General features: G+C 38.8%; 1 protein-coding gene across 1 annotated transcript; it reads left to right on the top strand.

Moving 5' to 3' along the window:
• The first annotated feature begins 2,206 nt into the window (after nt 1–2,206).
• ICOS (inducible T cell costimulator) lies at nt 2,207–14,510 on the top strand. Its single transcript, XM_071434746.1, has 6 exons — nt 2,207–2,285; nt 7,502–7,540; nt 9,557–9,895; nt 11,353–11,462; nt 12,054–12,144; nt 12,683–14,510. Exons 1-5 carry the CDS (start codon nt 2,207–2,209, stop codon nt 12,141–12,143), a joined length of 657 nt encoding a protein of 218 aa, XP_071290847.1. The 3' UTR covers nt 12,144; nt 12,683–14,510.
• Nucleotides 14,511–16,179: the final 1,669 nt, after the last annotated feature.

Raw genomic sequence — 16,179 nt, 5'->3', positions numbered from 1 at the left:
TGCTGCCAAATGCACTGCAAGGTATTCTCTGGGCTCGACCCTTCTGAAATAAAGGGGTCAGTGTGTTCTAGCCATCCCAAGTGCCAAGAAGCAGAAAAGGAGAAGGTGTGATTGTAGACTTGAAGCTATAATTATAGTAAAGAGAGAGGACTTGACATATACAAACTGGACAGTGAGGCTTTCTTCAATTGTTTCAGCAAGATGTATATCAGCCAAGCTGTGCTCCTATCTATTCTTCCCCCAAAAGTGAAATAGATGTGTATTAATCAGCCTTGGTGTAACTGATATGGTCATAGGGAGGGATGGAATGAATAAGTTGCTCCAAAATAAATATATTTGTTTTAAAAAAATCCCCTCTAACAAAATTACTTTTCTAACAAAATGTTTAAATTTTTAAAGAGAGACAACAAACTTTGGAATCCTAACAATACTGATTTGTTTTAAAGCGTGTTTTCATAAAAAAGTAGCCAAAACTTTGCACATGGAGTACATTCCCCTACACATTTATTGGCCTTCCCAGTCAGTGATAGGCTTTGTAGGACTCAGTCTCTGGTGTGTGTTGTCAACCATGCTCTCCCAAGGATGTGCATAGGAGTACTTGACACATGATTCTCTTCCACCCTTAATTCTCTGCAGCAGCAGCTCTTCTTATTATAGGCTTTTCTGGGGACCACTCTTAAGCTTATTTGGGGGGCAGTAAAGGTCAGGAGAGGTCCCAGGAGAGGGTTGGTCTGTTCTTTCAGCACTTCCCATTAGCTTTTATAGAGATGGAAAAGATGATCCTATCTGGAACCTCAGTACATCCTAGCATAGTTTATAACTTCATAGGCGAAACTCAGGAGTCAGATGTATGTTTTGTAGGTGTATCATTGTTTGAACCACCATATGCTTTTGGGTTTTAGAATTAAAAGCATACTGCAGAAACTCTCTCTGCCTAGAGTTACTTAATTTTGGTGCCAGAGACTTGAGCTGAATATTTAGATCAACACCTGATTTGACTCAGTTTTACTTCCGAGTGTAATTTTTAAAAAGGCATAGATTTTCAGGGATTTTGAAAGATTTGAAGAAAATAAAGCTCTGCCAATGTCCATGTGATCAGATCCTTAGCAGTAATAGTGAAAGACATTAAATCACTTTTTGAAGAAGAGTAAATCAACTTGTGAGGATTTACTTACACAGTATAGAGTAGCAGTGAATCTGTAACACAGTCCTGTTATTTTCCAATTATTTGACCATTACAAAGACTCAACCCCAAAAGTGTCTGTCAGGCACCACTAGCAGTCCTTTGTGTTTTATCTTCATGCAATCAGAAATGCAAACTTCATCTAATATATTAAACATGATTTAGAAGCTGGTTTTCTTGCATATTTTCTGCACTAAATTTAGTATTATAGACATAAATAAGCAGCCAGAATTAGATGATTGTAGAACATGTTACAAAGGGTCCTAAAACATTCCCAGGATAAAGATGGATAACAGGCCAGGATGGAGTCTGCTGCACAAAGGCAAGGAAGAGGGAAGGAGAGAACCTTTTGACCTAAGGCTTTAGGGCACTGAGTCAGATCTCCTCTCACAGAGCCATATGAAGCTTCTCATGAAACTTCAGGCAAAACAAGCCTGATCTCCAGAATGGAAGTCATGCTGCAGTGAACCTTTCAGAAGTCACAGGGCTGAAGGGATCTTTCTGCACTTTGGCCATGTTCTTCATACGAATTTCAGGACCAGGACACATGAGAGACTCCTACCCCACTAACTAGTGGTTTCCACATAGAGCAAGAGCATTAGTTATGTAAAACCAGTTGAAACTGGTGGGGAGAAACCAGATTACCAGTTACAAATATATATGTACTGTAAGTTAATATTAGTTGCTGACCATGGGCCATCTGCAGAAGTTTACTGCAGATGACTGCAGCTTCTATTGTGATAGACTTTACCAGAAATCAGTCTTTGCAAAGTGAACATCAAAATTAATGTCAGAAAGTTTTCATCCTCCTCTCTGTGACAGCAAACCATTAGATAGGAAAAAAATACAGCATTAAACCAGGTATTTGCAACAGCTAATGCTGACATAGCTATAACATAGTCAGGGGGCAAATGTTAAATTAAAAAGTCATTCTGATTATCTTACAGTTTTTGCCAGAGCCCACAAACCACTTCCTTTTCTACCCATGTGTTTTTCCCCATCTTCATAGGAGACAGAAGGCTGATGCCTCTGTGTCAGGCAGGCATGAAGGCAGTTGCTGTAACTTTCTGTGTCCTTTGCTTTCAGTTTGAAGCCCTGTATGGTGAGTAACATTTTTGATTATTCTCCGTGCAGTAGGTGTCTCTATAGAATATAACTTAGCCAATGATGGGAGATAGTAGATGAGGCATGATAGAAAGGGGTTAGAGGAATAAAGGTAATGGAGGGTATTGGCTGTATAAAGACTGCTCTCAACTTCAATATCACTAGAGTTGGTGGGAAGAGAATTCCTGCCAGCATAGGAATGTTTGCTCTGAAACTAAAAACTGCAAGAACATTGTTTATGTTCTTTAGCTCATCTGCTCAGTGTTACCCTTTAGCTATTGAGATTGTAATGCTTCCCTTGATGGATATAAGCCAGATTCCCTCGATGGATATAAGATCTCATAGCAGCATGATGGTGAATAATAAAGAGAAACGAAGTTATCAATATTAAACCTGCTCTCATTTGAGCAGGGAATTTTTATACAATGAGAAATGTATATGGCATGGAAAAGTAGATGAGATCATTTCGGTGCAGGCTTGAAACACAGAATTATAAGGAAGCATGGAATTCCTATGCTGTGTTTGAGAAGGTGCACAGTGACAGCACCAATTTCAGTCCAGCCTTAAACATGGATGATGAGTTTTCAGATAGATTGAAAAGATGGGGGAAATCACAAGAAAGAGTAATTGTAATCAGTATCTCTAAAGAGAGTTCTCCTTGGAAAGTTGTTCCTAAATCTACTAACAAAAAATTCTTTCAGTTTGGTTACTTTACATCTAGTCAATTTAGCACGAATACCTGACCAGCACGCTTTTACACATGACTGAAGCTATCTAGAAAGCTTTTTCACATGGGAAGAAATATACTGTAATTTTAAGGGTGCAAATAACTGTTCTGTCTGATACCAGCATTTCTCTTTTCCTTCAAATGTGGAAGATAGGATTTGGGCAGGAGACTGGGCAAAAGAGATGACAAGAGAAAGAGACTGCTTGTAAGAAGAAATGGTATCTCTCATGTTTTTTGTTTTACAGTGTTCTCAGCATAACTTGTGACCTCTGGCTGTAAATAGGTCACAGGAGGTGATATATATGTGTTCATATGTGCATTATGATTTGATAACACAATTGCAATAAAGAAATTGTTCATAAGAGCAGGGAGTGTCTCTGTTGCCCGCAGAGAAACGTAGGCAATGGGATTTTGGAGTAGAGAGCTGGAGGCAGGATTCCATAGCACTAGAGGCCCTTGCTATGAAACTGCACATGAGCTTTGGCACACCAACATTTGCAAAGCATTATCACTCTTCACCCACTGATCTCCTGGTGTCAATACAGCAGGAAACCGTGGCGATTTTTAGAAGGGCTTCTGAAATATTATCAGCACTGGCTATTCTTTCAGTGGTATGTTTTATATGAATTTCAGCATTTCTCATCATAAATTATACCATAGAAATTATTCAGATTAAAGATGGCTTCCTAGAATAAATTGGGCCATTACTGCTTTGTCCACAAGCACTCCTTCCCCAATTAATCCTGGATCATGAAAGATAGAAATGTGTTAGTTTTAGGCATAGAACTAATGACACTAAATTGACAGTGTCATCTTTCAGAGTGCCTTGGAAGTTTGAAACGATAGCAGCTTAAAAGCTATGTGCAGTTTCATTATGCATTTAATATGAACAAAACAAATATGTTTGTTTTAAAGGCAGGGTCTGCGATTTCCTTGCTCATCTTCAGAGGCAAACACACACAAGTGAAATTGTGCTTGTTCTTTTCATCAGCTAGCTAGTTTTCTGAGAGCTGGGGCAGATCATACAAACAGCAAGAAAACAAAGTAGCATCATTCTATTCTCCTGGCCTAAACCCCAAGCTTGAAAAGTGATTGAAAGTGGTTTTAAAACTTCTGTTAGGACCAAAATGTGTAATGGTGTTTTCTCTATGTCTTCAAATAGTGCTGGGTCTGCCAAAGAATAGCTAGAAAGCTCAAAACTGCAATCCCATTAAAATGAAAATAACACACTTTCCATTGGCGTCAGTATCCAAGCACACTACCACAGAAATTCCCAAACTTCTGCCAAAAGGCTTTCCTGCTGCAGTAAAAATGAAAGTGAGGTGGAAATGTACATGACTGTAAATACACTTATACAGAACTGTACACACACACAAGCTCTCCTTCAGAGCTTAACATAACAAGATGTAGCTTTCATACATGTTAATATCTTTGATTTATATCTAAACCACAATATTTGTCTTGGCACTCTGCTTCACATCAAGTGAGCCAGGAACAACTTCTTGCAACTCCACATTGTGACACTGCTAGGAAACAAACTAAAGATTTGTTTTCTCTTCTCAAACCTTTATATGTAAAATAATAATTTTTAATGAAAAATAACAAAAAGGAATCTTTCGGCCAAAACTAAGCATTTTTACTGCTGAACCAGTGAAATTCTTCTGTTCAATTTCAACAATACCATAATGTAGACTTTTATTCACATATTTTTGAGGTAGAATTAGGGAGAATTAGTCAGGGAATCTCAATATTACTGGATGTTTAAATCCCAGGTTCCTATCTCACATACTACTAAATGTACATTCATTCTGACTGGAGCTTGGCAAGAAACATCCCAAATATGTCCAGCCATTAACAACAGAGTGCTACAGGTCCATATGATTAACTAGGAATGAATGGATACAAGTGGGCACAGAAGATCAGCAGTCAGGCACAGGGAAGGGGAATGAGCAACTTCTTAGTATTCAGCAAGTGCATTCAAATTAGGAGCTGATGCAGAATAGCTAGTGATTGGAAATTTATATCAGCTCTCACCCATTGTGGTCATCCATTTAGACATTTTTGTGTTTTAATCTCAGGCACTGTTAATCTAATTTTAAAATGTGCTGCTTTTATCCTATACTAAGCACACTCTTCTCTATGGCTACTTGTTTCAGAGGAATACTAATTGCATCACATTTACCAAAATGCTCATTCAGAGAAATACTTTACTGAGTGTTCCTTGAAAACAATCATTTTAGGCTTCTGGGTTGGAGAGAATACAAAACAATCTTTCAGCTTGACACAAGGTCACATGAACTAAATGCTTAATGACCTCTCTCTGCCCCTTTTCATTAAAAACAAGGATTAAAACCATGATCTCTGGCAAACATTTTAACCCACATGTTATGAAAGGGCAATTTCATTAGCTAACAGTGAAATTGAACTATTCTCAGAGACAAACCGAGAAAACAGATCTGAAGTTGTTACTTTAGTGCTCAGAAGAGAGTTGTCCCAGGCTCCTCTGAGACATTGAAGGAATATGGCATAGCTTGGCTCTGTAGCTGCCCTGACAGAGTCAGCCTCTGCCTTTCCTCTCAGATGACCAGTGACAAATGTAGATGTTTCAACTCCAGGTAGGTGCTTCTCAAAAGTATCAGATAAGTTTATGCATTCATCATGCTCCCTAACTTCTGCTGTACATTTGTTTTTTTCTTCCTTTCCCTAAATAATTTGTTGGGTGTTTGGCCAAATTTTAAAGTTATGTGTTACTGAACTACAGGATGTCAAACTACAGAGCATTTTAAATGACCTTTATCTCAAATGCTTTTCTCATAGCAACTGTTTTCTTTCATCATGCCACATATAAGTCATCAAGAATTATTTCTTTATTTGACCTTTGCTTTCATCTTTTCAGACTATATAAAATTTTAAGGGCTTGCACTTTTTGTCTGTGTTTTCAGTGGTTCTAGAGCTCTGTTTCACTTGTGGCTTGGCAAGCTGTGTGTTTTCTCTGTGTCTTCACACCAGTGGTACAAGATGCTAAATACCTTGTCTGGTATCATAGACTTAAGTAATAGTCCTGAGAGAAGTACAGATATTAGAACTGTCACAGAATTAGATAAGGGTGCTGACTGTGCACACTAAACCAGGGAGAATTTGATGACTAGGGAAATGGTAAATCAGTCAAGAAAGGATAACAGTTTTTACTGCTCTCTAACAGAGCATCACAAAGTGTCTTCCAGAAGTCCATTAGCTTGTGTGTCACACTAAAGGTATCTTAAATGAGTATCATTTATTTCAGTGCCCTTGCCAATGGCAGTAACTGAGGAGCAAGAATTCAAAAAAGGAAAAAACATGAGCACTAAAAGACTGAAAGAGTTGAGATCATACAAAGGTACCCAAAAGAGAATGATCCTCTGTTCCTGTGCATTTACAGGTTAATGTCAAAGATAGCAGATGCCTTGGAAAAAAAAGATTATTTATACCATGCTATCAGTGCAATACCTGGCACACCTGGGGGTCTACTCTGTGTGGATCTATCTAGACTACCATGGAGCTGTAACACAAATAGGACAGCGCACCAAAGTCCTTAAGTATTTGCCCTGTATTTCCTTAGTGTCATAAAATCCTGATGAAGATATATTTCATTCTAAGCAGCATCTGAAGAACTTACTCAGGCTACCAGAAAACAGGAATGGCAGATAGAATTTTTTTCTGTTTATCTGTCTGAACATTTAATTTTAGGGCACTGCAAAAAGAAAAATTCCAAATGAAACACTACCGAACTCTGCTATGTTGCCAGTACTGACATACAAATCAAAGTGCTGCCATAGTGTGTGGTGATGGAGGCAGCAGTTTAAAAAACAAAACCAGAACAATTATTAAAAATGTGTCAGTATTCTGTAACGAAGATCACTTATGAACAATAAGAGAAAAAGTTGCTATTGGAAAAGGAACAAAACCATATGCATTGCTTGAATGTTCTCTTTATGTATGTTTTGGAACATGATCCAGATAATTATAAGATGCTTTGGTATTGTGTCAAGCAGTGGGGGAAGCAGAACAAACATTGATGGAAATGAGTACTTTAGTCTGGGAAAAGTATAATGTTGGCTTATTGCAAAATCAGGACCCATGAGAAATCAAATATATACTTTTTTATTTCAGGCAGATTTCTTCAGTATCTTGGTGAAAAAGTTTTACTTTCATGTCAGTTCTATTCCTGAAGTACATGTATTACTTTGCAAAGGTGTTTTAAGAATTTGTGAATGTTATATGTATGATCAACATAAATTCTTGTCTTGAGCATTTTCTTTCTACTTTGATTTTTATATTTCATTCTTTTATCATATCATATGACTTTAGAGTGTAGCATAGAAAGGATCAGATAGGATAATGATACAAATTATAAAATAGCTTCAGCATCTTAACACTGCATGGTTAACCCCCTGTTCTTGCATTGCTCTTCTTAAATTTTAAACAGAAAACAACATTGTATTTTTCAGGAGTGGACAGCTGCTCATCATGTGCATGCAAAAATATAGGTAAGATGCACTTGCCTAATTTGATTTACAGTTTTAAATGCTTTTCTACATCAGAAAATTCTGCCCTTAAAGAAAAAAACTAATTTTTTTCCTGCACATTTTAACATATTTCTGTCTGACCGAGTTTTCTGTGCTATTGGTTGCTGACTTTACAAAGTCAAGCTGTGAGGTAGCGGGGTGTCTTTGGTCAGTTCAGTTTCTTTCCTTTTCCAAGAAGTTTGTAAAATGAGAGTCACACAACATCTGAGAGCTTTTCATAGAGATTTTGGGTGGGTCAAATGTGATTTCTGGATTGCATGTGGGTGCACACACAGAGTAACATTTGTCCTCTACGCCTTTTATTATCTAAGCAATAATGGTACCATAGCCATCTAAGTAATTAGGTTGAAATGCCATGTCTCAAATCACTATCTATTCCACAAAGACAAGTCAGGTCCTGTGGTTAAGGCAGTCATGTAGGAGCTTGGGATTCACATCCCATTTTAAAGTACCATCTACATCATCAAACTAGCTAGGTCGCCGGGCCCAGAGAGTGGTGGTGAATAGAGTTACATCCAGCTGGTGGCTGCTTACAAGTGAGGATCTCCAGGGCTCAGTTTTGGGGCCAGTTCTGTTTAATATCTTTATCAATGACCTCTATGAGGGTAATTGAAGGTCATAATAACTTTGCAGACAACACCAGGTTAGGTGGAAGTGTTAGGTGGGAGTACAGGAAGGCTCTGGACAGGCTGGGTCAATGGGTCGAGATCAATTGCAGGAGGTTCAACAAGGCCAAGTGCCAAGTCCTGCACTTCGGTCACAACAACCCAGGCAGCCCGACAAGGTGGGGGAAGAGTGTCTGGAAAGCTGCCTGGTAAAGGTCCTGAGGGTGCTAGCCAGCAGCCAGCTGAACAAGAACCAGTTTGTGCCCAGGTGGCCAAGAAAGCCAGTGGCATCCTGGCCTCTGTCAATTACTTTGTGGCCAGGCAGATCAGGCCAATGACTGTCACCCTGTACTTGGCACTGGTGAGGCCACACCTCAAATCCTGCGTCCAGTTTTGGGTCCCTCACTACAGGAAAGACATTGAGGTGTTGGAGTGGGTCCAGAGGAGGCAACAGAGCTGAGGAAAGGAGGGTCTGAGGGAATTGGGGTTGTTTAGCCTGAAAAAAAGGAGGCTCAGGGTAGAACTTGCCATTTTCTATACCGACCTGAAAGGAGGCTGCAGCAAGGTAGGGTTCAGTCTTTTCTCCCAAGTAGCAAGTGACAAGACAAGAGGAAATGGCCTCAGGTTGCACGAGGAGAGATTTATACTGGATATTAGGAAAAATTTCTTCACTGAAAGAGTAGTCAAGAATTGAAATAGGCTGCCTGGAGAAGTGGTAGAATCATCACCCCTGGAGGAATTTAAAAGACATGTTGGTGTGGCACTTAGGGACATGGTTTGGTGGTGGACTTGGCAATGCTGGGCTAATGCTTGGACTTCTTGATCTTGAGGGTCTTTTCTAATCTAAACAATTTATAATTGTATGTTCAGTAGGGTACAGATTACAAACCATAAACCAGAGATAGTTATTATCATAAAATCTTTGTCCTACTTGTTTTATCTGTGAACAGGACAATGTGACACTGAGGCAGGGATTATATGTATATACAGTGTTTGGTCCAGGGGGGCCATTAAACAATATCTAGTAACTGAAATTTTAAGTACTATTAGTAACTTCACCATTTAGTAGCTTTAGTAGTAAGTAATATTATCAAGCTCACTGATCTAATGCTAACAGCAATCTCTCCAGGCTTAGAGCAGGTAACAGGCCAGGTCTCATTTATTTTATCAGTAATGTCTGGCACAACCAGAGTAATGCAGTGGTATCTCATTGTGGGGGATGCTTTTCACAGCCAGGCCATTCTGAGTACCTGCATGCCTTAAATTACAATCACATGGTTCATTTTTTTTTTGTTTAAATGAGTTTCTTAGCACTTTAAGATTCTTTTCACTGCTATGTGTGTAACTATAGTTATTCTTTTCATGTCTTCAGATCAGGCCCATATCTCTGATGCCCAGGTGATGGTGGAATTTGAAAATGGAAACTTCAATTTCACATTCCCCAACCCCAAAAATGTGAGTGAATTCAGCATGACCCTCTTCAAAGGGCATGAAAAAAAGGAAATCTGTGCATTCCATTTGAGCAAAGAGAGAATTATCTCCAAAAGTAATGTCACCTACTGTCAGACACAGAATTCAAGCAGCAGCACCACTTTCATTCTTAAAAATCTGGAGAAGAAACATATTGACGTTTATACATACTGCCTGGAGATATTCTTACCCCCTCCTTACATAGAGTGCTGTCTGAAAGAAACCTATTTGTACGTCCAAGGTAAGTTTACTTCTCTTCTCCCCTCACCTCACTTTACTGATAAGTAGACACTGGCTATAGCTGTGCTGCAGTGAAGAATGTGACTAGAGTTCACACAGCTAATGACAAGGCAGCTTAAAACTACTTAGCGGGGAGGCTGGTGACAGCGGAGCTGTGTTGGCACACTGCTCAGCACGTTCTATCCATGTTGATTCATATTCTTGTGAAGGTTTTGCAGGCCATGCTGAGCTTTGGGTGGTGGTGGTGGCACCTAAGTTAGCTTGATTACAGCTTCTAGAATACTGCAGTCTCTCCTTTGCCTGCAACAGCAATTTCTCTTGTCCATTTTAAAGTTGATGAGTATAAATGTTAAGATTAGGTCTAGCCAGTGGTAAAAAAATCTATTCTGAGAGCCATCTTCAAAAGCCTAGAATTAAAGAAAATCAATTGTAAAATATCCATACTAGTAGTGGTATATGGAACTCTCGGATGCCATTGAGGCGTGAAGAAGATGGTGCTCACTTCTGTGAAGACCTTCAGCTTTAGGCCCCTCTTAGAGCAGAAGTGATCCACAGCTGTTGACAGTTTTTGGCTGTTTACTGAGAAGGGCTTGGACTAACTCCAGAAGACTAACTGTCCAGGTTTTAATTTTGACCTAGCTTTCATTCAGTGACTCTTTAGTGTATGAAACTGAAAGAGCTAATGGTGGTTTTGATCACACCAATTCTTGGTTCTGCATACAGTTCAGTTGCAGCATCGTACTGCCTGCTGTCCTTCCCTTGCTTTCTTTTCCTCTCTCCCAACACCAGCAATAAACAAAGAAGCTGAAATGCTACAGCAATTATGTGCTTTAGTCAAGTTGTATCTCAATCCTCTCTATATTTAAAAAGCTTCTCAGAATTAAGCTGTGACATTTGGTTTTGTCTGCAGTGTCCATTTCCACTTGTATGGAGAGCCAGATGCTCAGAGCTTTTTCTAAATGTTTCATACCCTGTCATATTTTCACCCAGATCTGGGCAAGAGCAATCTTGAGTACCCCAGCTTGCCTCCCTATCCAGTGAAGGGGGTGCCAAAGTCTACCCTTCTTTTGACCAGGCTGCCCTTAAAATCACCTGTGGTACTTACTGCGTATAAGCTTAAGCCTTGTTCAGATCTGAAATACCATGTTGGAGGTTGGGATTTTTCTGGCTTTTAAATTTTCTTTCTCAGCATGCTCTCAAGCCTGGCTTGGTTTCTTTTCAGTCTACACTTTCAGTGCTGTGCACCAACAGTTTCCCCTTTCTTTCTGAAAAAATGCCATCTTCTGCTTCCTACTGAATACACTTTTCCAAGGTGACAATTCACCTCAGCAAAATCCTTCTTCAGAGTTCACTTTTGCTAATCTATTAATATGAAGAGGGAGAAGAATTGAAGTTATCTGTAGAAGGCAAAAAAGAAAATTATCAGTAATAACTTTTTTTTGGTCTCCCCATCTTCAGATAAGGAGGACTGCTTTTTACTTGGACGTGTGCCATGGATTATTATTGGCGTGATCATTTTTGCCATTTCCTGTGTCTGCTGTGTTGTGGCTTGTTGCTTAAGGAACAAGGTAAGCAAACATATGAGATAATGCAGAACCCTTCTTCCAAAGGTCATGGATGGGGAATTGATTTAATGAGATTTAGAGAGTGGGACATGCACATACTCATTCAGCAGTGCTGTGTTCTTTGACAAAAAGACTGAGTTGTTTACCAGTGGAATTCAAGTCATTGATGACAGTAGCTCAGATTTAATTTTTCTAAGACTGAATTGTTTCTTGATTTAAAGGCTTTGAACCAAAGGAAAGAGGAGAAATGCTGCACAGGTCAGCAAAATATTTCCGTAAGCACCTGATAGTTTTCTTTAAGAAGGGGAAACAATCATCAGTGAAGCAATTCCAGCACTGTTCTGCTGCAAAACCACTTAGATTTTACTCAGGAAAGAAGAAATACCAAGGACATTAGCTATTCTTTTGGGCAATGTGTGTTTTTAATTTTCAGTTTGTTTTACTCCAAGTTTTCTGTGCGAGTTTGACATGTCCATTCTGACATTAATGTTCCCACTGAAAACAGAATAACTGCCCTACTTAATGAACAAAGGCAGGAGTGGCAAAGGTAAGTGACCACAAATTAAATTAATGGCATTTTCTCTCTGTTGGCAGAATCAGAATTGTGAATCCAACTCCCTTGAGTACAACAGTGAATACATGCCCATGGCAGCAGTGAACGCAGCTAAAAAACCAAGAATCTGAGGTTGTGTAAAGCCTGGCTGTCCCTCTGCTTGTGTCTGCTGCAAGGCTTTCTCTGGGAGGGGAAGAGCTGCTTGCTGTGTCTGCCACTGATTCTGGGTGGGTGCCTGGGTGCCTGGGTGGGATTGTTACAATAGCTTGTTAATGGAGATCATGCTGCCACCTTGCAAGAAGACAAACCTAAAAGCAAAATCTCTGGAAACCTTTTGAATCATAATGGTAGACTGGTTCCTAGAAATGCCACTGCTTCACCTCTGTGAAAAGCAATGATCTTACACATGAGGAAGAGATGCAAAACTGTTCTGTTCAGATTCTTGAGATGATGCATGGTACCAAAAATCTCTGTGGGGAAGTGATTTACTAGATTTATGAGTGTTACTGGCTAAGGGCAAATATTCTACAGAGAATGAGGAGCTTCCTTAGCTACTTAAGCCCTACAGAAGCTACTACGTAAGCAGGTCTGGATACGGAACTGAAGCAGAATTTGGACTTATTCAGACATATGAGTGCTGCACATAACTGATTCTCCATTTCTATTCTAGGTATATGTTCCTTGAGCAATGGAAATTTTGGAAGCAGTCTTCCAGCTACTTGAACTTGGACAATGGGAAATTAGCATTTCCCCATTTTTCCCAGCCTCCCTGAGCTCTCATGACAGCCCCGTGCTCAGTCATGTGACACCCACTGTAGTACTGTTCTGAGCTGTGTTTTGCTCTAGCCTTGTTTGTCAATTGGAACCCTGCTTGATCCACTGACTCACGGACGTGAAATGATAATAAGTTAAAGATGTCAGCTTTTAGTTGAAGAAAATGTAAGATTCTGTAGTGCTGCTACAGAAAGAACTTTTATTTTCTAGTCTCCTTTATGATAAACTTTCCACTGGAGACAAAAAAAAGACTACCTCCAAAGCCAACGCTTGTGGTACAGCCATATTGCCTTGTATTGCACATGCCCTTTTGTTAGGGTTAGTTTAGCAGGGGGACAAAACCTGAGACAGTACAGCAGAGACTTCTCTGTGACATTCTGTCTCGGTTATGTGCATCTGCATTTTTTGTATTTGTGCTGTCAATACATTTTTGCCATTCACACCTTGGGGCTCCTCTTATTTAACGAAATCCTGAATGCTTTTACTAACAGAGGAATATATTACAAAACTGATATATTGCAAGGCTGCAATTGCTCTTAGGTCAGTTCAAACCTACAAGATCTGTGTCTAAACTAGGAGGCACAATCTCTCCTTTTCATGTCTTGCAGCCCAAACGCAACACAGTCCCTATGGTCAGGATATTCATGGACTCTGCATTGCAATTATCTTCCTCTTGCCATTTGACATGAAATCTTTACAACTTCCCCAGAGGGTTCAGGGGTTACTTGACCTGCCTCAAATTGCTCAGAGCCTTCAGTATGAATGAAATGATCAATCCTTCATGCTCCATGTGAAATGCATCAAAACTCTGATCATAAATGACCAGCTGTGAATCCAGCCTGCATATCTTGCCAGATACCTTTGGGCTGCTGGAACCAGAGTGGTACATTGATTCTAAACCTCTCTGTAATACATTAGAAAACCCCAAATACTGGTCAGAGGATACTATTGAGAGAGATAAACAGCCTGCTTTTCTGGCATACAGAAGGCTGGTTTCAAATTTGATAGGGCAAATAGGGACAAGGAGGAAATAAGCTGGTACATCAAGAACAGTGTTTTCCTCAACAAACACCTGGATAGACAGAAGTATTGCAGAGAGAAAGTGCAAACTGCAAACTGTGACTCTGAAAATGAGTAAAGCATCAAATCAGACAGGCACTGCCAATTACACAGCCCTGCTGAGCTAACCAGCTCCTAGGCAGAGATGGAGAGGGGAACCCTGGTGTATTGCGTCACATTACATTTTCTCCCACCATTCTTTGACAAATTACTTGACCTCCCCAGCAAACTAAGCTTGCCTCTGTACATCCATAAATATATTGATTTCACAATTTATAAAAAATATTGATGACATTACTGTGTTTGAAAATTATTGGTGAAAATAGCTAACATCTACTATCTATGAGAAAAACTGCATGCAAGATCCTATTAAGAGTGGAGAGTCTTATCCTCTGAAACCTTTCACCAGACTGAGAAGGCAATTCAAGAAGTAAAGAGTTTCTGAAAAAAAGAAAAACTTGAGGTTTGCCTTAGGATGCAGCTGGATAAGCAACAAATGATGGAAGTCTGAACAAAGCAGTTCAAAATACATACATCCTGCACTGGAGAGATAGATGATTTATATTCATTATAACAAAGCTTGTGGAAGTTTCAAGTTCCATTACTCCTTTCTTTTTGGAAAAAGATATTTTTATTCTTAATAAAACAGTTTTTTTATTATGCCATATATGTCCATAAGAACCTTCATGCATGCATGGGTGTTGTGTGAAAGAATTAATCTCAGTAAAATCCACAGCATAATGGGGAGAGAGTGCAGGCCAGTTTATCCCTGTATAGCATATTAGTGGATAACAGGAAAAGGACTTAGGAAAGAAAAAAATTAAAAACTGAAAACCAAAAATTTGGACCTGTTTCTAAATAGTGAGATAATGACATTCTTTGCATGTGTTTATTTCCTAATTTTTTAATGAGAAAGTGTTTTTTCATGTTGTCCCATATCTTCTTTCTTTCCTTTAATCTCTTATGCAGTATGCTTTTAATGTCCCAGATTATTTTGGGACATTTTTCAATTTCTTTCTGCCATTTTCCAGTACCTCCAAATCAAAAGGAGCTGGAAGAAGATAAAGGATGACAAACTGAGAAAAAAAAGAAAAAACTATGTAAAAATAACATGAACCAAGTCTATAGACTGTGTGACAAGAAAGGACTAAAATAAAAGAAAATAAAAAATAACAGTCAGTAAGACTAAACTAAAAGCCTGATATTCTAACAGGTATTATTTCAAAAAGTAAAATCTATCTTTGGAAACTCACAGTTTTGGGAAAAGACTATTTCTGGAGGAAGGATAAATTATAAATATATCATAATTTGAATACCTGCATATCTTGAAATGCAAACCTTGATATGTATTTCTCAAGTTTATCTTCCCAAGCTGAATTATTAACCTAAGTATGAATGCTCTTGGAATTTAATGATTAGCTTTAAGACTGCAGTTTCATATCTAATATATAGGATAGGGAATGAAATGACACTAAGAGGACCATTTTCCCTTAGTATAGGTATTTCATTGACTTCAAAGTTCAAATAGCTCTAAATTTTATCATATTTCTTACAGGCTTTAAGAAGTTTATTTAAGGCTGGGGAAAAGAGGCTCCCAAACTTGAGTAAAGAAAACAAATGAATCAAAATGAGGATTACTACTGAAGATATCACACAACATTATTCATTAAGTGTTTTATAAGGTGGGAAGTTCCCTCTACATTTGAATTTATAAGTTGCCATGAAGAAAAATACAGGAAAAAACCCCAACCAAACAGATTAAACTATTTGAAAATAGTTAAAAATAAATCCATGTAGTCAGTAGGGACTTCTGCCCATACAAGATTTACTGGGGAGCTGGATCTAAGTCTCTGCCTTCATTTGACTTTAACTGCACTGAGATATTCCATATACCAAGTCCCTTAAGTTGTCCAGTCCATCATGGTTATGGCAGTCTACCCACTGAGATAAAAATCTCCTATTTCCTTGAGAGATGAAAGTTTGTATTTATGTTCTGTGATTAGGAGTTCAATTCAGTGAGTGGGGTTGCTTGGAGAAGAGGGAGGAATAGGAAGGATTAAACGGCTTTTCTGGCAAAATGAAGTGGACAGGTATGAACTGGAGATATGAATAAGAGGTCAGGGGGTGAACTTCATCTAAATGAGTATGCCTGAGCTATTTAATTCCTCTTGGGAGGAATGAGATCTGGTATGGCTTGAGATCAATTTTTAAAAAGAGATAAATCAGCTCTGATTATCAACAAGAAAGATTTAGCTGCTGCACACATCAAGCATAATCTTTTTTAAAAACTGCAAACATTAACAACTTTGAAATATTGAATGTCCTCCATGTATT

The sequence above is a fragment of the Agelaius tricolor genome, unplaced genomic scaffold, assembly GCF_023055355.1.
Source record: "Agelaius tricolor isolate 1412-34295 unplaced genomic scaffold, bAgeTri1.0.p SCAF_10, whole genome shotgun sequence".
NCBI lineage: Eukaryota > Metazoa > Chordata > Aves > Passeriformes > Icteridae > Agelaius > Agelaius tricolor.
The sequence above is the reverse complement of the archived record's forward strand: the minus strand, read 5'-3'. Positions and strand labels throughout refer to the sequence as shown.